Raw genomic sequence first — 25,512 nt, 5'->3', positions numbered from 1 at the left:
CGCCGTCAAAGACAGCCGAGTCAGGTCCGGGTGAAGGCAAGGACCCTGAGACAGAAGGTCCGGTCGTAGCGGCAACCGCAGAGGAATGTCCACGGACAGACCCTGAAGGTCTGAGAACCAGTGCCGTCTGGGCCACGCGGGAGCTATCAACAGGAGCGTCCCTCCTTCCTGTTTGAATTTCCGGATTACCCGTGGAAGAAGGGAGACCGGAGGGAACAGGTATGCGAACCGGAACGTCCACCGGACGGACAGAGCATCCACCAGAGACGCCCCTTCGTCTCTTGTGCGAGACCCGTACACCGGCAACTTGTTGTTGTGCCGGGACGCCATGAGGTCGATTTCTGGAAGACCCCACCTGTCCACCAGTAGTTGAAAAACGTCCGGGTGCAGGGACCATTCCCCCGGATGAACGTCCTGGCGACTTAGAAAGTCCGCCTCCCAATTGAGCACTCCCGGGATGAAGACCGCTGATATGGCCGGAAGATTGCGCTCCGCCCAAACCAGGATCCGAGAGACCTCTACGAGAGCCGCCCGACTGCGAGTTCCTCCTTGCCTGTTTATGTAGGCCACGGTGGTAGCGTTGTCCGACTGGACCTGCACCGGGCGACCCTGGAGAAACCGCTGTGCCTGCTGGAGAGCATTGAAGACCGCACGGAGTTCCAAGATATTTATTGGAAGCTCCGCTTCTGTCGGCGTCCACCTGCCCTGGAACAAGTGTGGACCCAAAACTGCTCCCAAGCCCCGAAGACTGGCGTCCGTTGTCAACAGGACCCAATTTGGAACCCAGAACGGACGTCCCTTGTTGAGGTGGGTCGTCTAACCACCACGTAAGGGACAGGCGAACCTCCTGGGTGAGCACAATCGTCTGGGACTTCAGAGACTGAGTCAGCCCGTTCCACTTGGACAGGATCAGGTGCTGCAGAGGTCTGGAGTGAAACTGGGCGTATTCCACCATGTCGAACACCGACACCATGGAGCCCAGTAACCTCATCGCCGAGTGTAAGGACACCCGGCGGCTGTGCAGACAACTGCGCACCCTTGACTGTAAAGCAGAGATCTTGTCCTCCGTCACGAAGATCCTTTGCTGTCCCGAGTCCAATAAGGCTCCAAGATGCAGAATCCTCCGAGACGGGATTAGAGTGGACTTCTGCCAGTTGATTAGCCAGCCGTGCCGTTGCAGCAGTGCAATGGTCAGGTCCAAGTGGCGAAACAGGAGCTCTGGAGATCCTGCCACCAATAACAGGTCGTCCAAATACGGCAACATGCGGACTCCCTGCAGCCGCAGAGAAGCCGCCATGACCGCCATCACCTTGGTGAAAACACGTGGTGCTGTTGCCAGGCCAAAAGGTAACGCCCGAAACTGGAAGTGGTCGCTGCTGATTGCAAACCTGAGGAACTGTTGATGGCGCCAAAGAATAGGGACATGCAGGTAAGCGTCCTGTATGTCCAATGACACCAAGTAGTCCCCAGGTTCCAGCGTCAGAATGATGGACCGTAGGGTCTCCATCCGAAACTTCGGGACCCGCAAAGACTTGTTGAGTGCTTTGAGGTTGAGAATCGGACGATATGACCCATTGGGTTTCTGTACCAAAAATAGATTTGAATAGAAACCCTGGCCCCTCTGGGAGAATGGAACCGCCACTATAACTCCAGCCTGGAGCATAGTGTGCAATACCTTCCGCAGCTCCGTAGCCTTGTTCCGGTCTGATGGGAGACCCGTGGTGAAGAAGCGAGCCGGGGGTCTGTGCCGGAAGGAGAGGGCGTATCCGTGGGAAACCACCTCCAGAACCCAAGTGTCTGTCGTAGTGGTCGACCAACACTGGGCGAACTGTAGCAGGCGGCCTCCCACCCTGGGATCCCCCAAAGGGAGGCCCGGACCGTCAGGCCGCAGGCTTGTCATCTGGCTTGGGGGCCGGACGTCTGGTACTCCATGCCTGCTTCCGGGGCTTGACCGATTTCTTAGGGCCAGCCTGTCGAGGAAACGACTGTGGTTTGGGCCTGCCCTGGGCCCTAGATGACCGAAAGGACGATGGTCCCGAACCAGAAGGAGCAGCGGCCGACGGGAGACAGGCAGATTTGGCTGCCGCCAGCGTGGCCACAATCTTATCCAGATCCGGACCGAAGAGAACTTCTCCGGTAAACGGCAACGCTTCCAGACCTTTCTTGGAATCTGCGTCCGCCTTCCAGGATCGCAGCCACAAGGTGCGACGAGCAGCTACCGCTGCTGAAGAAATTCTAGACACCAGAGTACTAATGTCTAGAGCCGCCTCGTTGATGTAGGTGGCCGAATCACGGAGATTGCCAATCAACTCCGCCTGATCGGCCGGACAGTCGGATTCAAAAGAAGCCTCTAATGAATCCGCCCAGCGCTCCATCGCTCTGGCAACCCAGCAAATGGCCATAGCCGGCCGTGCTGCCCCCCCTGCAAGGGAATAAGCGGACTTCAGGCAGATTTCTACCTTGCGGTCCGTAGCATCCTTAAGGGAGGACATGGATGGCATCGGCAATGTGGCACTACGGACAAGACGGGTCACGTGAGAATCCACCTGTGGAGGGGATTCCCACTTCGCAAAATAATTATCCGCGAACGGATAAGCCACCGCCAGGCGTCTCTGCGGCTGGTATCTTTTGCCAGGTTGTTTCCACGCCTCCTCTAAATGGTCCACCAACTGACCCGAAAGAGGAAAGACTGTGGCATCGCCCTTCACATCTTTGAAAAAGGCATACTTAGATTTAGCCGCTGGGGAACTTCGTCCTCAATCACCAAGGCTGTGCGGACCGCCCGAATAAGTCCAGGAATATATACTTTGGACTTAGCATCAGCGTCCTTAGTATGGAGAGGTTCCTGATCGTAAGGATCTAGAATCTCCCCATCATCAGACGTCCCTTCGTCATCCTCATAAGGAGCGGACAGAGACGCCACCGGCCTTTTATGAGACCGCATCACAGACTCCCCTTGCAACACATCCGACAAGTGCTGTACAGAACTCGTCAGGGAGTTAACCCACGCTGGCTCCTGAGAACCCGGGAGCGGGGAAATAGGGAGACTGTGGGGTACCACCAATTGTCGTGGGAACCCCTGCATGGGTGACGACACCACAGACTGCTGGGACAAACCCATCGGAGTAAACGCGGGCTGCGGAGCTAACTGGCCCACTAAAGCTGTTAACGCCTGAGCGAAACAAGCCCAGGGCGGCTCCTGTACCGGTGCTGTAACCGTAATAGGCCGCGCCATGGACAAACACTGCCGGCAAAGGCCCTCCGCGCTACCCTCCCCCTCCGCTAACGGTACTTTGCACGTGGTACACTGTAGCCGGAGGGGAAAATCACTTTCAGACATGATGGCACCACGTATGTGACCTCTCTCACCAATTAAGTATTAAATAGGCGAGAGACCACCCTGCAGCACCGCACCGCAAGGGCTTTAGCAGAAAGAACAGGGACAGTAATAAAGCTGACAGTTTAGAGAAGAAAAGATTACAGGCAGCAGCGCTAGCACAGTCACATACAATGCAGAAAAATAACAATTCCTGCACTAACAGCGCTGATCACTCAACTACACAGACACAGGGCCTGGTAGGACACAGCGCTGCATACACAGACCTGACCACAGCGGAGGAGAGGTATGCGGGGGGACCCAGACCACGATGCTTCCGTCCAGCGCTTCCAGCAGCGTTCACCATGCGTTCTGGAGAAGATGGCCGCCGAGGAGCAGAGAGGAGGCTGGCCTGGGGGAGGAGCGCTGCCACAGGACCAGTCGGCAGCATGCAGAGAGGGCTGTGTGCAGCGGGGGAGGCGCCGGCTGTGAGACAGGGAAGGCGCGCTCCCCTGGCATGCATTTAACCCCTGGGACGCCGCAGCGCTACCGCTCTGCTGCGGTCCGCTGTCCCAGGGGGTAGTGGAAGCGCAGGTTGGTCGCCTGGCTCCACGCTGCAGCCAGTCCCCAGGGAGCCCCCTGCCTGGGGACTTAGGACCATGTGATCAGCGGGGACCCACCGCGGGACCCCGCTGCTTACCTCTGTCCCCCTTGAATCCGGCCATGGTCCGGAGCATCTGGGGTCACCGCTAGCTGTGACCCCAGACGCCCACCAGCATCCCCGGATCAGTACCGGCGTTCTGGTACCGGCGGGGTGTAGGGAAGACAGCATGGACGTCAGGACTGACTGTCCATGCTGTTCATCCAGTTGTGCAGCCACAGCTGCATGAAGAATAAGCTTCAGGGGCTCTTCTAGCCCCCACTCCAACAGGTGCACCCGACTCCGGCCGGGCACCAAACTAAACTGAGGTGCCTTGGCCCGGGGGCGGGGTATAGGAGGGGGACCTAGTGCATCCTGGGAGGCTGAAAGCTTAACTCTTTGGTGCCCTGCGACTGACGTCACACCTATGCCCCAAGGTATCCTGTGGATACCCTATGGACCCTGAAGTAGAAAAAGCAGATGTATGCACAATATTGCCAAATACAGATAAACAGCCAGATTTACAACCATACAGTAAGTGAATGAATCATGCAAGCCAACCAATAAATCAGCACAGCAGGATAGATCATGAACTGTAAAAAAAAAAAACAAATAAAAAGTACAATATTCTGCACCCCTTCCTAATCAGATCATACATATATTGCATGTCTAATATATATACACATGTATAACTACTTCAAGGAAAAAAGATTTCTGATACAACATATATACTGTAGCATTGCAAAACGGGGCAAGGTAATGTAGCCACTATATCATCCTTAACATATGTGGGAGATTGTAAAGGATTGATTGAAAAGACTCCAATCCATCTCTTCTGTCTCAGAGGGGAACAGGTGTTGCAGGGCAAGATAAGTAAGGCCACAATTTAGAACCAAGCTCACAATGTATTAATTGGCCGGCTAAGCTGAAACTCAGCTAAAATGACGCTGCTGTATTTTTACATAAAAAGTATTTCAATCCTTTATGTCCTCGCAATGATGTTGATCATTCCCCTCTGTTTACACATTGTAATAACGTGCAGACAGACATTTGTGTTATCACGTGCCAATATAAACAGTTTAGACTTATTATGAACCAAATGCATAAATTAAAGTCAAAAGGAGGTTTTGATAAATAATCAAAATATATAAAATCCACTTTGATGAGTGCCCTTTAAGCAATGGTAGACCTGTACAGCCAGAATTATATGCTATATTCAATATAAGGGGTAACAAGACTTTAGTAGTTCCCTTTTTAAAAAGGAGTATCTGACAAACATTTAAAGACCTTACTCTACATTAGCTTTGTCTACTGGTTGTCAGTTATCTAACAAGCTTATTAACCAGATCTTCAGAATGTTCAAGGCAACACAGAGTAATTCAGGGAGTGCACCAGTCTGGAAGGGACAGTGATATCTCCACTTGTGTTTATGTGAGTCAACAGCAGGGCTGCATGTGACAGAGGGATAGTGTCCAAAGGGAAAATATTACATTTCTTAACACTATTATGCGTCTGCCATTTAATTACATTGGCATCAAGTCCTATTATTTACCGGTCAGGCTGGTAAAATATCGGCCAGATGGCAATCCTAGAAAAGTGAAGTTTAATGTGATGAGGGTAACGGAGGAAAGTTAAATAGTGAGGGAGCAGAGTCCCCAGTAGCATGCTGATGTCAGGATTTTCTCACACTGCTGCATGAAGACTGTGGTGTCAAAGCATCGCTCCGTATTATATGTGGTTCTGACATGCAAGCTGTTTGTGAGCAAAGCGTTTTATGTAATTATCTTATATACTACTATTAACCACAGACATCAATTAAATAAACCACATTCCAGGTAGCATGTATGCATATTGTACAATCTATTCTGTAGACACAAAGCATGACTGCTACACAGATGGAAAGTACATGGAAGCTGAGGCTTTAAAAGAAATTGGCTGCTTCTAGTAGTACTCCATCAGTAAATTCATTGTGCACCAATGCATACTGGGGGAAATTAGATGGAAGCGCAGAAAACAGAACATATATATTAATAAAAGGCCAAAATACACTACTTTCATATTCATAAATTCCAGAATGAACCAGGACGCTCATCACTGCTGACCACCACCTCAAACTTGGCGCACATACACATTGGATAATTACATATGCTCTGTAGAGAAGATGGACTGTGGCCGGGTCCTCAGTCCAGATGCTGGCTCCCTACCCCCCCCACCACGTGTTAATGGCGGTCGGGGCACTGAAGTAGCTAACCCTCCCTGTCCTGCAGCGCCATATTAAGAAATGTTATTGGCGCCAAGTGCCTATTTTAAATATGTACTATCGGCGCTAGGTGGCAAATGTTGAATTCAGTTTAAAATGTTAACCCCCGGGGGACTGTAACTAAGTACTGCAGCCGCCGGAGGTGGGCGCTCCTGCAGCCACGGCAACGAGGGAGGTTAACCCCCGGTACGCTGTGGAAGGGCTGCAGGGCTGTAAGCTGACTGCCGGGGACCGGCAATCGACAGGTGTTGCACACAGGTGGACCGGGCTAGCCAGCTCTTTGCGCGGTGGATGCATGCAAGGCAGTGTGCAGGCCACTAAGGACTAGGAGCTAAGCTCCCGGCACCCCAGCTCTACAGTGCGGCCAGTCGAAGGGCTAACCTCCGATGCGCTGCACCGGGGGTCAGATGTGCTGTCAGCTCGTCTAGGTAATGAGGAGCCCAGAGCTATGTGCCGGACCATGCAGAGTGCTGGGGACCGGAAGAGCAGTAACAAGGTTAAAGTCTCAACGGTGAGCATAAAGTATGTAAAAACAGTGTGTAATAGAAATCAAATATTTTATCAATAGTGTGTGCAGCACTGAGCCAGGAAACAGTCCTGCGCTGCAGTGCTGCATTCTGAGAAAGCATGTTGAAGGGTACAGGCTCAGTTTGTACATCTTAACATACTGTATGTGTTTTAAGCTGAATGTATTTTAAATGTATAATGCAAGTAAAGTGCACTTACCTTTGATTTATCTGGAAGACCAGGGGATCCAGAATCCTCAGTGGGCTGCTGGATCCTCCAGCACCATCCAGAGCAATAAACTGCCCTCCTATGCAGCCTCATGTCTGAAAGTGGTATGAGTAGGTGCATGGGAAGCTGGCCAATGCAGCAAGCTAATTATTTTCAGGGAGCTCCAAAGAGCTTCCCCTCCATGGCCAGGAAACCCTGCCCGGGGTCCTTGGTTGCCCACCTCTGGAGCTCAGATTCAGGCCAGAGGTAGCATGCTTGGTCCCTTAGCAGATTCCTGGAAGTGCCTTTTAGAGGGAACAATTTGTTCACTCCAGACGTAACGGAGTCGGGGCGTAGCTTAGCCTTGCGGGTGAGCTCAGGCACAGGGGAGTGACCACTCCCCACTGTCCATAGTGAACAATGTTAAAGGTGAGCATGCCTTGGGCATGCAAGGCACATGCACTTAATCTGTTTGGGTGGAAGCCACAGGGTGGACTTACACCCTGTGGTAATGTGTATTGGAGTGGCATAAAAGAAGAAGACCTGTGAGCCTGGTTGTGTGTATATATTTTTGAACATCAAGGATTGTACTGCTGTGAAACATCTGTATGCTGACCCTCCTTAAGCTGAGGGGTAGAGTCTTTTTTTTTTTTTTTTTTTTTTTTAAGACTAATTGAGCAATAAACATCTTGCCTTTGGCTGTTCAGGATTGAGCACAGTGTCTCCAAGCTCAAGCCCTCTGCCAGCTACAGTGCAGAGGCTGGTCCATTGTGAGGGATTAGGGGGAATCAGCCGACACCAATCAGGTGGTGTGGCCACAGCACAGCGACGCATACGCAGCAGAAGCGATTTCAGGTGCACGTAAGTGGTTCGAAACGCTGATGGTAGACGTTTGGTGGTGGCAGCAACATTACATGCCCACTTCGCAGTGGGCGTAGTCAGTAACAGGCAGTTACTGACGGCAAGAGGGAATCCCCGATACCCCAAGATCCAGCAGGCATCAAAACTATTCCGTGATCGGGTGGTGAGTGAGGTCATCCGGTCACAGAGACCAACACTTAGGTTTATTTATGTGCAACAAAGCGGACAAGTCATGGAATGGGCACACCCTGCTGGTCGTAGCTAAATGATTAGCACAGTATTCAATGCTGGCTGAGCTACATGACTTCACTGTACAAGTTTTCTGCTTGTTCCCTGTTTGTAACCTCTATGGCAGGGGTGGGCAATAAGCAGCCCTCCAAATGCTGATGAACTAGCAAACCCAACATGCCCTGCACTAGTTGTAGAATAGCCAACCACCAATACTGTGGGAGACATGCCGAAATGTGTAGTTCTACAACAGCTGGGGAACTGCTTATTGCCCAGCTCTGCTCTAAGGCATGCACAACACAGAGTACCTAGCGAAACTGGGCAGTGGCCTGCCATCTTACCCCCTGAACCTGCTGCACACAGAATCATTTACATCTTAGACTTCCTATACTGCAAAGTGACCTAGGACCAGGCCAATATCTTTAAAAGGTACTAATATAGGTAAATTAATACAGCTTGTACCTTTTTAAATACTTTCTTTAGATTGCAAATTGTACATAAAGTGGCATACATCCAATGTTTCTGATTAATTATATCTGTATAACTTAGTTCAATCTAAAATGTATTCTGTGAAAATACTGAAATAGATGTCATCAGATATGGACAGGACAAAAACGAATGGGAGAGAGAACTAAAAACTTACTTTGTTTAATGAATTTTTTATCTGCTACCAGGACATTCTCAGCATCAACAATGATTACTTTCCCGTCACGGGATCCAACAGCAAAGTTGTCAAAGCTGACGTCCAAGAGGTAAAGTGCAAATTCAAAGTCATTGTTCGTGAGCTGTTCAGCAATCTCCATTAGCTGCCAGGCAAGGTCAACACGTTTCTCCCACGGAGCATTAAAGAAACTCCAAAGTTCTTCTCCAACATAGTTCACAGCCACCATTCTGCCACATGCTCCCAGGTATTTAGCAAAAGGCCAGCCTTCATCTGATGGGAAACTCTATAGGAAGGGGAGAGAAGGATATATTAAGCATATTATACTCCATTACAATTATTTCTCTTTCATAGACTAGGACAAACTCAACATTTGTACCTTATAGGAATACTTTAGTAACCATGGTAATAAAACTATTCCTTTATGTTCCCAAATGGTGCAAAATAAGGAGTGGGAAAGTGGTTAATTTCAGAATGTACACAGGAATATTTATGAAACTAAAAAGCAGATTAACTACTTCACTTAAAACATTTCCTAAAAAACAATATTGATGATGGAGGTGAGCAGGGTTGTCTATTCCGTGCAAGACAGCAGAAAGGTGCTTGCATGTCAACCAAACCTGGCTTACCAGGGCACCTGTCTTGCCAATGTTAGACCTGCAGATATTAGCATTGCATCTTTAGGTATGGCTAAATTCCCAATCCCACACACAGAAATGGGTGGGGGAAGAAACGATTGTGTCAATTATTTCTATGAACACAACTGTGTCCAATGTACGATAAATGCACATAATGTCTATATAGCAGCAGTGAGTTTTCTGATTTATGATGCCCATTAGGTATAGATGATATGGGTTTATGTGTTACCGATATTTAAAGTTGTGTTGCATTTTCCACAGGATGTGACATAATTGTTGACTCAGTGGGAGTTGAATAGAGCTATTCAATTGATCAGGCAAAATTAATTTATGAAATGCTAATCTCGAGTTTAAATCAATTTAAGGTTAGGATTTCAACATTTCATTATTGCGAAGGCCCCTACATGGCTTAACTTCTTGATGCCACCCGGCTGGCACCATTTTCTGGGGTGAACACTGTAGCCTGTATAAACCTCATCTAGCCCTGAAAAAAATAATGGATATGACTCCAATTTACAAAACATAAAAAGCAGCTTCACATAAGCTATCCATATGCTCAAAGCACTAATTAGTTAGCATGCCAAGCAGCTTTCCTGCATGTGTCAAAAAAAAATAGCTGGAACAGATTTAAGCTTTAGTGTTAACCTATTTAAACAACTTGTAAAATTTAAAAAATAAAACATATTTCATTTTTCTAGGACAAAGGATAGCCTTCAGCATTAAATGTGTATTCAACCCTATTAACACTGCAGCATAAAAAAGGAAAAACTAGTCCAAGTACTCTTTCATGAATGTGTAATAACTACAAAATTATTGTCATACAGTGCAGAGTGTGACATTTAAGTTTGTCATTTATTACAAGTGATAAAAACCATATCACTTTGGTATGTCTACATTACATAAACTAAATGGCTTTTCACACAACATGAATAAAGGAACTTAATCATTTCATTGACATCAAGAAATAACCAATACCTACAAGTACATACTTTAAATGCATTAAATAAAAGTGTTAATATAAATGTTTGCATTGTAGGGTATGCAATTGGGAAGCCGGCGGACGTTCGCCCAACAGCCAGCTTCCCGACTGCTTTATCCCGGCGAGGGTTAAATGACAGGCGTCTAGATCTAGGCGGGGGGAGGGTTAGGTTTAGGGCTCCCGGGGGGGACTTAGGCACCCCCCCGGGAGGTTAGGGTTAGGCACCCCCCAGGGGACTTAGGGTTATGCACCCCTAAGGAGGGTTAGGTTAGTTGATACTTACCTGGGGACGTTCAGGATTTTCAGCCGTGTCTGCCTGCCGCTGTCGGGATTTGAACCGCCGGACTTGTGTCCAGCGGTAATTCGTATGTATTCCCATTGTAGAGTGGCAAGGTCACAACAGACAGGATTCTAGAGAGAGAGGTGTGAATCTAATGACACCGTAAAATAGAAGATGAAATGAACAGTTTAGTAAATTCACAGTGATTCAGACTGTGCTACAAATATAACAAAGTTCATTTAAGCAAAACTATTAAAAATAAATTGTGTTGTTTGAAACATGGATAAAAAAAAACTAACAAAACTGAAATTTGAATATTTAGGTGACTGGTGTCAGCCATTTAGTGTGCGCCAAAGAAGCTACTGAGTTACATTTCCTCTGTGAATGTGAGGACATCTTTATACCTCACCCCTTCCAGGCAAAACACTGCATACATTTATATACGCCAAGAAATAGGAGAATAAAAATACTCTACTTCCATCATCCTGGGATCCACAGGCTCAGGGATGACCTTAAATTAAAGAGTAATGGCTAATGTTTCAAATAATATGCCCACAGAAGTTAAGCTGGGTACACACTGGGCGATATATTGGCTGCTCAATCAAACAGCAGTTGCCCGATATATCCGCAGATATATTAGCGCATCTGGCTGTATGTACGGCGGTCAGCCGACCGTCTGTACACTTGCGTCAGCGTATTTTGGGGTGCACAATTCAGCAGCGATATCTGCAGTCACATGCCGCTCCATCAATGCCATAGGAAAAGCAGGAAATCCATTCTGTGCATGTGTGGAACTGATTTTCTCATTAGCAGCCTGGGGATGGACGAGGATGCCAGAGTTACATGTGATGTCACCGTGGTTAATGAAAGCTCAGCTCGCTGCAGTCGCATCCCATGAGATCGTGCCAGATAACGCTGTACCAGTCTAACATATTAAGATGCTTTATTATTATTTTTTTGGACTGTTTTGGAATCCTTCCACACTGATAGCTGGACAACTTCTCTAATAGTGCATCCATTATACTCATTACATGCAGCTAATGATTGTGCATTGCTGATTTTATCAGAGTCCATACTGTCATGACACTGACAATATTTTCAAGTCCAATAATTACTAGAGAGTAGGGGTGTGCACCGGCCACTTTTCGTGTTTTGGTTTTGGATCTGGATCTTTCTTCGTGTTTTGGATCTGGATTGGTTTTGCCAAAACCACCCTTCCGTGTTTTGGGTTCTGGGTTTTGTGTTTTGGATCTGTATTTTTTTTTAAAAAAGCATAAAAACAGCTAAAATCACAGAATTTGTTGGTTTCTCTGCTCCTATGCTATTATTAACCTCAATAACCTTAATTTCCACTCATTTCCAGTCTATTCTGAACACCTCACACCTCACAATAGTGTTTTCATGTCCAAAAGGTTGCACCGAGGTAGCTGGATGACTATGCTAAGCGACACGAGTGGGCGGCACAAACACGTGACCCATCTAGGAGTGACACTGCAGTGGCAGACAGGATGGCAGTTAGAAAAACTAGGCCCCAAACTGTACATAATGCAAAGAAAAAAAAGAAGTGCAAGATGGAATTGTCCTTGGGCCCTCCCACCCACCCTTATGTTGTATAAACAGGACATGCACACTTTAACAAATCAATCATTTCAGCGCCAGGGTCTGCCACACAACTGTGGCTGAAATGATTGGTTCGTTTGGGCCCCCACAAAACAAGCTGGCAATTAATGTGTCCCTGCACAAACTGGCTCTACGGAGGCAAGATGTCATACTCATCCTCCTCATCCACCGATTCCTCACCCTCTTCAGTGTGTACATCCTCATCCTCACAGAGTATTAATTCGTCCCTGCTGGAACCACAGGTCCCTCTGTACGCTCTGGAGGCTGGTCTCCCTGGAAGAGTTGATAATTCATTTTATGAACATCATCTTCTCCACATTTTGTGGAAGCAACCTCCTACGCCTTTCGCTGACAAGGTTCCCGGCTGCACTAAACACTCTTTCGGAATACACACTGGAGGGGGGGCAACTCAGGTAAAATAGAGCCAGTTTGTACAGGGACCTCCAAATTGCTTCTTTTTCCTGCCAGTACAGGTACGGACTGTCTGACATGCCTACTTGGATGCTGTCACCGATGTAATCCTTTAACAGACAGACGCACGCTTGTCGCTGCTGCTTTGAGGATGCAAGTGCGGCTACAGCCCACACAATTCACAAAGACAGAAAAAAGAAGAAGAATATTTTAATTGTTTGTGTAGAACACTTTGAGGTGTCACCACCCTTTAACAGACAGACGCACGCTTGTCGCTGCTGCTTTAAGGATGCAGGTGCGGCTACAGCCCACACATTTCACAAAGACCGAAAAAAAAAGAACAATATTTTAATTGTTTGTGTAGAACACTTTGAGGGTGTCACCACCCTTTAACAGAGAGACGCACGCTTGTCGCTGCTGCTTTAAGGATGCAGGTGCGGCTACAGCCCACACAATTCACAAAGACAGAAAAAAGAACAATATTTTAATTGTTTGTGTAGCACACTTTGAGGGTGTCACCACCCTTTAACAGACAGACGCACGCTTGTCGCTGCTGCTTTAAGGATGCAGGTGCGGCTACAGCCCACACAATTCACAAAGACAGAAAAAAAAAGAACAATATTTTAATTGTTTGTGTAGCACACTTTGAGGGTGTCACCACCCTTTAACAGACAGACGCACGCTTGTCGCTGCTGCTTTGAGGATGCAGGTGGAATCTAGACGGGATTTGGAGCCGAGGACACACTACCTCCATCAATTGTCTAAATCCCACTGCACTAATGTCGGATACCGGACGCACGTCTAACACCAACATAGCAGTCAAGGCCTCAGTTATACGTTTTGCTTCAGGATGACTGCTGTCGTACTTCATCCTCATCGCTAGGGACTGTTGGAGGGTCAATTGTTTAGTAAAAGTAGTGGTGTTCCTACTTCCTCTCTGGGATGATGAACAACTCCCAGCAGCAGCAACAGCACTAGGAGGAAGAGGTTCTTGATCTTTCCCTATTTTATTTTTATCGGAGAAAGTTTGGTCCTCCATTTATGTTATATTGATATATATACGTGCGGCTAAAGCGCACACAAACACAGAAAATATTATTTTATTTTTGCTGGAGAGTAGTGCACTTTGTGGGTTACACCACCCTTTAAGAAATGAGCCAGCCGGCTCTTTACTTATGGGACACAGGCGCACGCTTGGCGCTGCTCCTTTGTTGATGCACGTGCAGCCACAGTGCACACAATTCACAAACACAGAAAATAATTTTTTTTTTGGTTTGGACTGGAGTGTACTTTCGGGGGTTACAGCACCCTTAACGGTCAAGCCAGCCGGCCCTTTACTTATGACACAGGCGCACGCTTGGCACTACTTTGTTGATGCACGTGCGGCTACTGCGCACACAATTCACAAACACAGAAAATATTTTTTTTTTTGGTTTGGACTGGAGTGTACTTTCGGGGGTTACAGCACCCTTAACGGTCAAGCCAGCCGGCCCTTTACTTATGACACAGGCGCACGCTTGGCACTACTTTGTTGATGCACGTGCGGCTACTGCGCACACAATTCACAAACACAGAAAATATATTATTTTTTTAGCACTTGGGGGGAGCACCCCTGATGGACAGAGCACCCCCTGGACAACACTACAGCACTCCTTTAGGACTGGGACACTGCACAGGACTTTGGAGTGGACACAGCCCCTATGGAGAACTGACTGCACAACACAGTCCAGCCAGCCCCTATGGACTTTGAAGTAGTGGACACAGCCCCTATTAACAACAGCAGCACAGCACAACACAGCCAGCCCCTATGGACTTTGAAGTAGTGGACAACAGCAGCACTACACTACACTACACAGCCCTAACTCCCACCCTCCCTCTTCACTGTCCACAGCAGAGTGAGAAAATGGCGCCGACGCGGGTACCTTATATAGGATCCAAAACCCGCGAGACTCGGAAGGCGGGATGATGATGTTTTGCCTCGATTTCAGATCCGAGTCAGGCGGGAAAAGTCGAGCCTGACTCGGATCGGACTCGGATCGGGGGGGCTCGGGGGGGTTCGGATTTCAGAAATCCGAACCCGCTCACCCCTACTAGAGAGACACTTTCACTTTTATTAAGTCAACAGACTGAAGCAGCTGCAGGAAGCAATGGGCAGGATCAATACAACACTTCACTCCACTGTAGATGCCATTTCTCATCAGCTGTTCCTCTGATGCAGAATAAGATCTCCAGAGAATAGATCTCTCACCGTTAGACACTCTTACTGGATTTGCCGTTAAAAGTTTGTATAATCTGGCAACGTAGAGCCGAACATATAGACATCTTCGGAAAGCAAACTTATGCCCAAATTCCAATTACAAATGTTTAAGTTCACACTATTAGTTCACTAGCAACCCACGGCATTACGGAGGTGTTGTCATGAATATTGGTGTAGCCCATAAAACAGTTGCCCCTACTTATATCTAAAAGTTGCGTATCCACTAGCAGATAATGGAACGACAGTACGATTAAAACATTGTAATCGTACAGTTGTTCCTCATCCCCTGTAGTGCCTACACTAAACGATATGTCATTCAGTGCAGGCACCCTCCCTCATCCCTGAACATGGTTAATGTGTCGTTAAGCATCCAGAGTCCATTCATGTGTGGGGTTGCTTCTCAACCAAGGGAGTGGGATCACTCACAATTTTGCCTAAGAACACAGCCATGAATAAAGAATGGTACCAAAACATCCTCCAAGAGCAACTTCTCCCAACCATCCAAGAACAGTTTGGTGACTAACAATGTCTTTCTAGCGTGATGGAGCACTTTGGCATAAGGCAAAAGTGATAACCAAGTGGCTCGGGGAACAAAACATCGAAATTTTGAGTCCATGGCCAGTAAACACCCCAGACTTTAATCCAATTGAGTACTTGTGGTTAATCCTCAGGAGGTGGGTGGACAAACAAAAACCCACAAATTCTGACAAACGCCAAGCATTGATTAGGCAAGAATGGGCAGCATATCAGTGACTATGTGGCCCAGGAGTTGATTGGCAGCATGCCAGGGCGAATTGCAGAGGTCTTGAAAAAGAGGGGTCAACACTGCAAATATTGACTCTTTGCATCACTTAATGTAATAGTCAATAAAAGCCTTTTACACTTATGAAATGCTTGTAATTTTACTTCAGTATACCATAGTAACATCTGTCAAAAAGGTCTAAAAACAGTGAAGCAGTAAACTTTGTGAAAACTTTTGCCCATGGCTATACAGTTGTCCTGTTGGCAAACCCAGACTTCTTTAAATCCTCATTACATTCCATTGTGTGGCTTTTAAGTAGATATTGCCAAAGGCAAGAAGTACCTTTTTGTTCATGTCGAATCATGTCTGCTGGTACGTATTTTAGAAAAATATTCAATTCACCTGTGTTCCACTATGGAATGAACATTGGCTGATAAATGTACAACATGCAGAATAGGATGATGAGGCATTTGTACTTTCCACCTCCTAAGCAGTTTTGAGATGAGGGTTACCAGTGGTTTTCAATACCCTGAAAATTCAGAACACTATATACCAAGGGGAATGTGAAAACCTGCAGACATTGCCTTCATGCATAATTAGCTTTTCATACTATATTGAAACCCACTGACAGAGGCTACGGATGCGGGAGCAGGCATGTGTACTCAGTGCATGCCAGGGATGTGCAGTCAGCGTAGGCAGAGCCTCTCCTAATCTACAACTGAGATCTGTAATACAAAGATGATATTTATAATCATCTTTGTTTATTGTAATCATTTTTATAGTTAACCCTGACCAGCTTTGTGGAGCTCCTTGGGAGCATCAACAGCTCAGCCTCACTTCTGTATAGTCAGACATTGCTTGCAGAGTGGTGGACAGGGCCACACCACAGGCAGTAAAGCTGCACAGAAAGAGCTAAAAGAGGCATGCCTCTACATATTGAGGGTGTGCCTGGAGCACTGATTGACACCTTGGATGTGTCATGTGACCAGGAAGTGCACTGCAGTGTTTAGAGATTGCTGCTCAGTCAGCAGCAGCAAGAGAAGACAGTGATGAAGCTAGGAGAATCAATGGGCACTGAAGCTTAGTGTAGTATGTTACAGTAAGTAGGAGGTGAGACAGGCTCCCAGCACTCAAACCCATGTCCATGTGTGCCTCACCAGCCATTGACCTCACTGCATGTCACTGGTGTATACTAAACCCATACCAGTGATAACAGAAGGATTTTTCATTCTAGCAGACTCCAGTGATGTTCTGCACACCCTACTAGAGTTATGCGACCAATGAAGAGAGCTAAACAGGCAGTCCCATTTGCAAAAAAGAGATCACATCGGTCAATTAGATTTAAATATAATGAAAAATGCAATATGCTTAAAGAGGTTCATAAAATTAAGAGCTTTCAAATAAAAATGCAAAGCCACTCTAAAATGAATTGTATGAACACAAACATATACAAGAACAGACCAGAAGCTTCACAAAAGTGAGGTTTTAACTACAGCTAAAATTAATGTAGTTTGGAACATGCAGAAGTACTATGGGGATACAAAACACGTCACAATCCCTGTGAGAAGACAAGTTTCAGAAGAGAGATTCCTTTCAAATGCTTATCTCTTGATGAATTTTTCATTCTCTCACTTCCCAGTGTTTCATAGATTCTTTAACTGGTGCTCCAGATCGAAAGACGACCTGTTAAAACATGCAGTCAAATAGTCTTTACTCTTGTGTTCATTTTTATCTCCCTCCCTAATGTGGAATAGTGCGCTTCTCTATTCATGGGAATATTGATGTAAGAAAGAAAAAGAAGTTCAAAGAAATGTAATTTTCCAAGACCCGTTTTAAAATTCAGCCTTGATCACAAGTTTCAAATTAGTATTGAATTCTTTACTCAGTAAAACATTTTAGTAAGTGAATGGTAGATCTTTTTATAGGAGTATTTGAGAATACCAGAAATAATATGATGTCTACAGTTAAAGCAGACAGAAGTGGTGTTGCTTCCTTTTTGTAATGCTGGCGACAAAGATTTTCAGGGCGATCCGAGCAAATGATGGTCCAATAAACAGCTGTGCCTCCATACACAACCACGTATTGGGCACGACGTACCTTCCACTGCACTGAATCAGGACACCGCTCGGGTCGACCATTTAGCTGCAGTTTTCAAGCAACAAACAATTGGTCACGTACGTACTGTACACAAGACTAAAGATTCAGGGCCTGACTCAGATGTCGCTAAAGCAATCGCAGCTGCAATTCCGCACGGAAAATAGCTGCGAAAATACGCGGTTCCAAAGCTCATACACAAGCATAGAGACGCCCACAGCAGCTGCCTTCTCATATAAGTCAGACGTCACGCACCAGTGTAAACATTGGTAACATCGATGCAGATCAGGCAACTATACAGCAAGTCCCACATGCTGATGGAGTCATAGTACATGAGTCTCATTTCAGACGCTCAGTACTGCCAACCCAAAAAACAAAGAAACCTAAAATAAAATCTTAGGACTGCCTGAGCAGTCACCCGTTACAAAGGTACGTATTGATCCTGTCACACCAAACGAACAACTGAAGTCCTATTGCTAGGGGCAGGGTATATATGGAGGAGAACCCAGAGGCATCCTGAGAGCTCTGAAGCTTTAACTGTTTGGTGCCTGGTCTCTCCAACCATAATATCCCCATGGTATCCCTGCGGATCCCTATGGACCCAGAAGAAGAAATAGTGTTTATACGGTCAGACATGCCTATATTTGTCTAGCCACCCCAAGTGACCTTCCTCAAGCGCTGACTACATCACTCACTTTGCGATTGAATCCTTCATGCGAGCATAGTCGCAAAACAATTGCTGCGCGCATAACTTATACGAATGCACAACGGCAAACAATTGCTCAGTCTGCGTTAATATTGGCACTGTGTACATCTCTGAATCAGGCCCTCAGAACTGGGGTGCATTAGCCGGATCTAAATGATAATCACTCAGTAGGGGGGATTCAATTAACATTGCGAGCATGTAGCTCCTGTGTTAAGAATCCAGAGCTATTAAATTGCTTGCTCTGTAAACCATCGACTAGCGAATTTCTGCTCGCACCCTCCTGAACTCTGCTTTAACTAGTGCCTTGGGGCTAGTTACTGGTGTTAACTCATAGAGTAACAGCACTGCGCCCAGGTGTTGCAGTTTACCAAGACTAAGCCTGGGGCATTAGTCGCAATAAGGTGTATCTTCCGGGCTATGTGCCATGTGCAATGCAGTCAATTCAATGGCTACGGGCACTTAACACAAACTACAGTCAATGTCCCAATATAAATATTGGGACATTGACAGAATTTTCATATTTTGGCCTCTATTCACCACCACAATGGCTTTGAAATGAAACAAACAAGATGAGCTTTAACTGCAGACTTTCAGATTTAATTTGAGGGTAATTACATCCAAATCAGGTGAATGGTATAGGAATTACAACTGTTTCTATATGTGCCTCCCACTTTTTAAGGGACCAAAAGTAATGGGACTATCAACTCAAAAGCTATTTCATGGACAGGTGTGGGCTATTCCCTCGTTATTTCATTATCAATTAAGCAGGTAAAAGGTCTGGAGTTGATTCTAGGTGTGACATTTGCATTTGGAATCAGTTGCTGTCGACTCTCAATATGAGATCCAAAGAGCTGTCACTATCAGTGAAGCAAGCCATCATTAGGCTGAAAAATCAAAACAAACCCATCAGAGAGATAGCAAAAACATTAGGTGTGGTCAAATCAACTGTTTGGAACATTCTTAAAAAGAAAGAATGCACCGGAGAGCTCAGAAACACCGGAAGACCACGGAAAACAACTGTGGTGGATGACAGAATTATTTCCCTGGTGAAGAAAAACCCCTTCACAACAGTTGGCCAAATCAAGAACACTCTCCAGGAGGTAGGTGTATATGTGTCAAAGTCAACAACCAAGAGAAGACTTCACAAGAGTGAATATAGAGGGTTCACCACAAGATGTAAACCATTGGGAGCCTCAAAAACAGGAAGACCAGGTTAGAGTTTGCCAAACATCATCTAAAAAAGCCATTACAGTTCTGGAACAACATCCTATGGACAGATGAGACAAAGAAACTTGTACCAGAGTGATGGGAAGAGAAGAGAAGGAAAGGAACTGCTCATGATCCAAAACATACCACCTCATCAGTGAAGCATGGTGGTGGTAGAGTCATGGCGTGGGCATGTATGGCTGCCAATGGAACTGGTTCCCTTGTATTTATTGATGATGTGACTGCTGACAAAAGCAGCAGAATTAATTCTGAAGTGTTTCGGGCAATATTATATGCTCATATTCAGTAAAATGCTTCTGAACTCTTTGGACGGCGCTTCACAGTGCAGATGGACAATGACCCGAGGCATACTGCAATAGCAACCAAAGAGTTTGTTTAAGGCTAAAAAGTGGAATGTTATGCAATGGCCAAGTCAATGCCCTGACCTGAATCCGATTGAGCATGCATTTCACTCGAAGACAAAACGGAAGGGAAAATGCCCCAAGAACAAGCAGGAACAGAAGACATTTGCAGTAGAGGCCTGGCAGAGCATCACCAGGGATAAAACCCAGCGTCTGGTGATGTCTATGCATTCCAGACTTCAGGCTGTAATTGCCTGCAAAGGATTTGCAACAAAGTATTAAAAAGTGAAAGTTAGATTTAGGATTCTTTAGTTTGTCCCATTACTTTTGGAACCTTAAAAAGTGGGAGGCACATATAGAAACCGTTGTAATTCCTACATCGTTCACCTGATTTGGATGTAATTACCCTCAAATTAAATCTAAAGTCTGCAATTAAAGCACATATTGTTTGTTTCATTTCAAAGCCATTGTGGTGGTAAATAGAGGCCAAAATATGAAAATTCTGTCAATGTCCCAATATTTATGCACCTGACTGTACATCTCCATGACAAGAATAGAATTCCCCCCAGTATATGGCCAACCTAAGTGTGTCAGTGAGGGTCCTGTACAAACAAAATACTTCTACTTACACAATTATGGGGTCCTTTTTCACATATCTGCTTGGCAAATAGAAAATCCTTAATTGTATAACGTGACATCATTATAGTTACTAATTAGAGGGTTAGTCATAACTGGAGGTATTGCAGATAAGGTTATGTGCCGTTATTACAGTAAAAAGACATTATAAATCCATGTATTGCAGGGGTATACACTATGTGGTCCTCCAGCGGCTGTGGAACTACACATGCCCTGCCACAGGTTTAACATGCCCTAATAACAAAACTCTGGCAAGGCTTTCTGGAATGTGTAGTTCCACAGCAGCTGGAGGGGCGCATGTTGAATACTCTCCTTTATTGACTTTCTAACCCCTGTATACCGAGTACCTTGACCATTCACTACACAAGACTTAAAAACCTACAGTATAATTTATAAGTTTATATTCACAGTGATCTATTTAGAACATTAAGATGAAGGAGAGCTTTCATAGGGTTTGTTTTTCTCACAAATGCAGGTCTATGATCATTTGATTTGGATATTTATTTTCCACATATCAGACCAGCTAATAAATCAGAGAATAAGAATTTTAACTGTAAGAACATTTAAAGATCAAAAGAAACCAGTTTATAGAGAAACAATTAGTGTAAGCAACTGCTGCGCACAGAGGCCTTAAAGAAACACTGGAGCCAATGTTTCCCCTTCAGTTATATGAAATCTAGAATAGTACACAGTAAAGCACTGTAAGATAACTTATGTTGTTCTCTTACTTACACTGCACATACAAGGAGAGCATTGAAATCTCTAAGCCGGCCTTGTCTTTAATGTTCACCGCCTTGCACTGTGCTGCCCAACCCTTCAGCTGCTTCATTACAATGGGAACTTTGTTGAGAGCGTTTCAATCCTGTCCTCCAAAATATTAATAGGCATAAATACAAAGACTCGTTTACGGTTACATGAAATGTCTAGTATCACACACAAAGGGGTATTCAATATGGGAGCGAAAAGTCCGTGCTGGACTTTTCGCTCCACATCGGAGATTTTTCAGGGATAAAGTATCCGGCGCGCGCCCGCTTTATCCCCGTATTCAATATAAAATCTATGAAAACGGGACCTGGCAAAGTGGGATTTGCGATAAACTATGAAATTTTCCTTGAAAAAATTGTAGGACCCCCCTAAAGTTGTAAAAACATGGGGGATCACTATGGGTACCCCCGTTTTAGCCTGCAAATGAAAGTCGGGGATTTAAATAGCCGCAGCAGGTGTTTTTTTTCCCGACATTGAAGTGTTGCAGAAGAGCACTTAGGTTATTTTATTCGGTTTTTTAAGTGGTCCCATCAAATTTGGGGTACATGAAAATGGGTACTAGCATATTTTTATGCCCCTAAAGTAGGTTTTTAAAAATTCTAAACTATGCACCTGCCGCTAATAGCCTATTCTAGAATACACCTGCCGCATACTTGCAGAATAGCCCTGAACACTTTTTTCCACCCCAATTTTTAAATTTTTTGGGGTGTCCCCATTTTCGTTTTACAGTTTTTTTTGACAGTTCTTTTTTAAGACTGCACCCCTAAACCCCAATTCTGCACTTTTTTTCGCCACCTATTCAGTGGTGAAAAGTTATCCCCGTTTTTTCTCAAAGACTTTTCGAACCTGCGAAAAGTCTTTGAAATTGAATACGGTGTAAAACTAAAACCTGCGATAATGATATCATAAGTGCGATATTAACACAAAAACTGAGTTTATGCTCCATATTGAATTCCCCTAACAGACTCTGTTTTATAAGCAAACGAAACCACAAAAATGTTAAAAAAAAATAAAAAAAAAAATTGGGCCCCTAGATGCATAGTGCATTTTAAGGGAAGAATTGAATTAGCCACGTTAATTTTAAAAATTGAAAAAGGGTGGTAGCCTCGGGCTTCAACGCCTGGTACTATTAAAATCCAGACCCTGTTTAACCCCCATTAAATTCCGTGTTAACGGGCGTTAACACAGAATCCATATAAGTTCACGGACCTATGCATTAACAGGGTCGCGGAACCTGTTAACATGATCTCTAACCTCATTTGTTCCTGGTCCTGTGCCCTAAGGGAGGCCGAATAGACCGCAACGCATCAACATTACTACCCCTCACACTACCAAATAAAGTACAATCAGACAGTCTGTGGGAACAAAGCTCCACACACACACACACACACACACCAGAATCCAGGAGCAAGGGATGTTACATTCCCATCCATTTGGCATCTGAGACCTCCGCCTCCCGGTCACGTGACGCTGTCGAGCTCTCTGTCTCTCCTCACGGATTTCTGAGGTAGAGCTGAGCCGCTATTTGCCTTCAGCAGCTGCCCGTTCCCTGCACCACGCAGGCAGGCTGACAGTGTGGCCTCCATGCTCAGCTCTGCTGACAACCCCAGGCTGCCCTCCACCAGCCTGGACACGGGAGTTAGGAACGGCAGTTGCGAGCAAGCTGCAACTCTGAAGACACTGCAAATCCCGGTACATGGAAGCTAACAGCCTGCCCAGAGGTGGTAAGTAACAATGGGTAATAGCACTCCCACTGCAGCCTCTGTTCACTGGAGCTTACAGCACACTAGAGTAGGGCTAGGAATACTGCAAAATGTACTATAACATGTAACAAGCCGCCACTCATAATTTGCATTAAGCACATATAGGAGGAGTCAGGGTGCTGCATGATACAGCACTACAGCTGCAGCCTCTGCGGTTGTACCCTTCAACAGCACAAATAGCGCAGATATCTGGAGGCTGATATTACACCGAGCCCACTCATCCATAAGCCAGCGGCCGCTTTATTACTTGCCTCGCCAGGAGCGTAAACCACACGGTCATTTTTTCAAACTGCTGCTTCCGCACCTTGCCTCAGCCAAAACCCCCCTCTTTGCCCCCAGTACTGCGCCAGCTGCTATCTACCCTTGCCCCCTCCCTACTCCAGTCTGCCCCTAGCCCTCTCCTTGCTGCACTGTCGCAACCACTGTCTGCACTTATACCCTCTCTACCCACGCCCAGTCCGCCCTACTTCCCTCTACCCCAACTTCTCCTTGCCTTTACCCCCAGCTCTACCCAAACTACGGCTTGCCCCTAGAACTGTCCCAACTGCTGCCTGCCCTCAGCCCCTATTACATGTGATGGGACCAAGAAACTTTGAAGTAGGACCCCGATTTTTAAAAGTGAGGGGTCCCCAGGACCTACAATTTTTTTCGCTCAGCGCGATCACTGCATATAATTGTATGCATTGCTTAATATATTCATGCTGAGCGTCAAAGGTAAACACAATACTGGTATACACTTCTGATCATTTACATTAGCAGAGCACAGACAATCACCCTTTAAAGCTTGTTATATCGGGATAGGATCCATCCCTACATGTGTCTGCTGCTAGCGCGTTCTGAAATAATCTGCATTAGATTTTCACATAAGGTAGTTACATTATTAAGAATCTCTTTGGAAAAAAAATTTATCTATTCAAGTGTCATATATGGTTACTTCTGGCTCACCATTGCATCTGGGTAACCATCAATATAGTCAGAGGTTCATAAATATGCAGGGTACACACAGATACCCACTATATGGACAAAAGTATTTGGCCACACCTGTTAATTATCGAATTCAGGTGTTTTATTCAGACCCGTTGCCACAGGTGTATAAAGTCAAGCACCTAGCCACGGAGTCTCCATTTGCAAACATTTGTGAAATAAAGAGCTCAGTGACTTCAAGTGTGGTACTGTGATAGGATGCCACCTTTGCAATAAGACGGTTCGTGAAATATCATCCCTGCTGGATATTCCACGGTCAACTGTAAGTGATATTATTAGAAAGTGGAAGCGTTTAAGGACAACAGCAACTCAGCCACGAAGCGGAGACCACGTAAAATTACAAAGTCAACGACTGCTAAGGAGTAAGGCTCATAAAAACGCTCTGCTGATTCCATAGTTGAAGAGTTCCAAACTTCCACTGGCATTAATGTAAGCACAAAAACTGGATGGCGGGCGCTTAATGAAATGGGTTTCCATGGCCGAGCAGCTGCATGCAAGCCTCACAGCACCAAGTCCAATGCCAAGTGTCGGATGGAGCGGTGTAAAGCACAGCGGCACTGGACTGTGGAGCAGTAGAAACGTGTTCTGTGGAGTGACGAATTACGCTTCTCGGTTTGGCAGTCAGATGGAGTCTGGATTTGGCAGATGCCGAGAGAACATTACCTGTCTGACTGCATTGTTCCAACTGTTAATGCTTCAGCATACCAAAACATTTTGGACAATGATATGCTTCCAACATTGTGGCAACAGTTTGGGGAAGGTCCTTTTCTATTCCAATATTACTGTGCCCCAGTGCACAAAGCAAGGACTATAAAGACATTGTTTGAGGAGTTTGGTGTGGCAAAACTTGACTGGCCCGCAGAGCCCTGAACTCAACTACATAGGACGAACTGGAAAGAAGATTGCGAGCCAGGCCTTCTCGTCCAACATCGGTGCCTGCCCTCATAAATGCTCTACAGAATGAATGGGCACAAATTTCAACAGACTCCAAAAACTTGTGGAAATCCTTCTAAGGAGAGTGGAAGTTGTTATAGCTACAAAAGGGGGACCAACTCCATATTAAAGTATATGTATTTGAAAACAATGTCATTACAGTCCCAGTTGGTGCAATGGTCAGGTGTCCAAATACTTTTGTCCATATAGTGTATATCGGCCATTTCATCAAACGGCTGATATATGTGTAGTGCATTAGCGGGTGTGTACAGACAATATTTCTCTGCTCGCCTGGTCCAGAGAGACTTTGCTAGTGCGGTGTCTTTTTATGAAATGCATCTAAGTAGCGATGCGATGCGATGCGATTAGTACGCACTAGAAGACTGCTCATTAACTTGATAAGCAACACCTGTAGGTCTCTCAATCATGCGAAGTGCTACCATGCAGCGTACAGTT

At 45.7% G+C, this 25,512-nt stretch overlaps 1 protein-coding gene across 1 annotated transcript in view; it reads right to left on the bottom strand.

Annotated features, from left to right (window-relative positions):
• DIPK2A (divergent protein kinase domain 2A) overlaps nucleotides 1–25,512 on the bottom strand; it is a 66,607-nt gene that overhangs the window by 8,822 nt on the left and 32,273 nt on the right. Inside the window, exon 2 of the mRNA XM_088472035.1 lies at nucleotides 8,663–8,966. Coding sequence (XP_088328161.1) covers nucleotides 8,663–8,966 — 304 coding nt within the window. The remainder of the gene's footprint in view (nucleotides 1–8,662; nucleotides 8,967–25,512) is intronic.

This window comes from Taudactylus pleione, unplaced genomic scaffold, assembly GCF_031769625.1.
Source record: "Taudactylus pleione unplaced genomic scaffold, aTauple2 ptg000120l, whole genome shotgun sequence".
NCBI classification, from domain to species: domain Eukaryota; kingdom Metazoa; phylum Chordata; class Amphibia; order Anura; family Myobatrachidae; genus Taudactylus; species Taudactylus pleione.
Note: the sequence above shows the minus strand (reverse complement) of the source record. Positions and strands in the feature narration are given on the sequence as shown.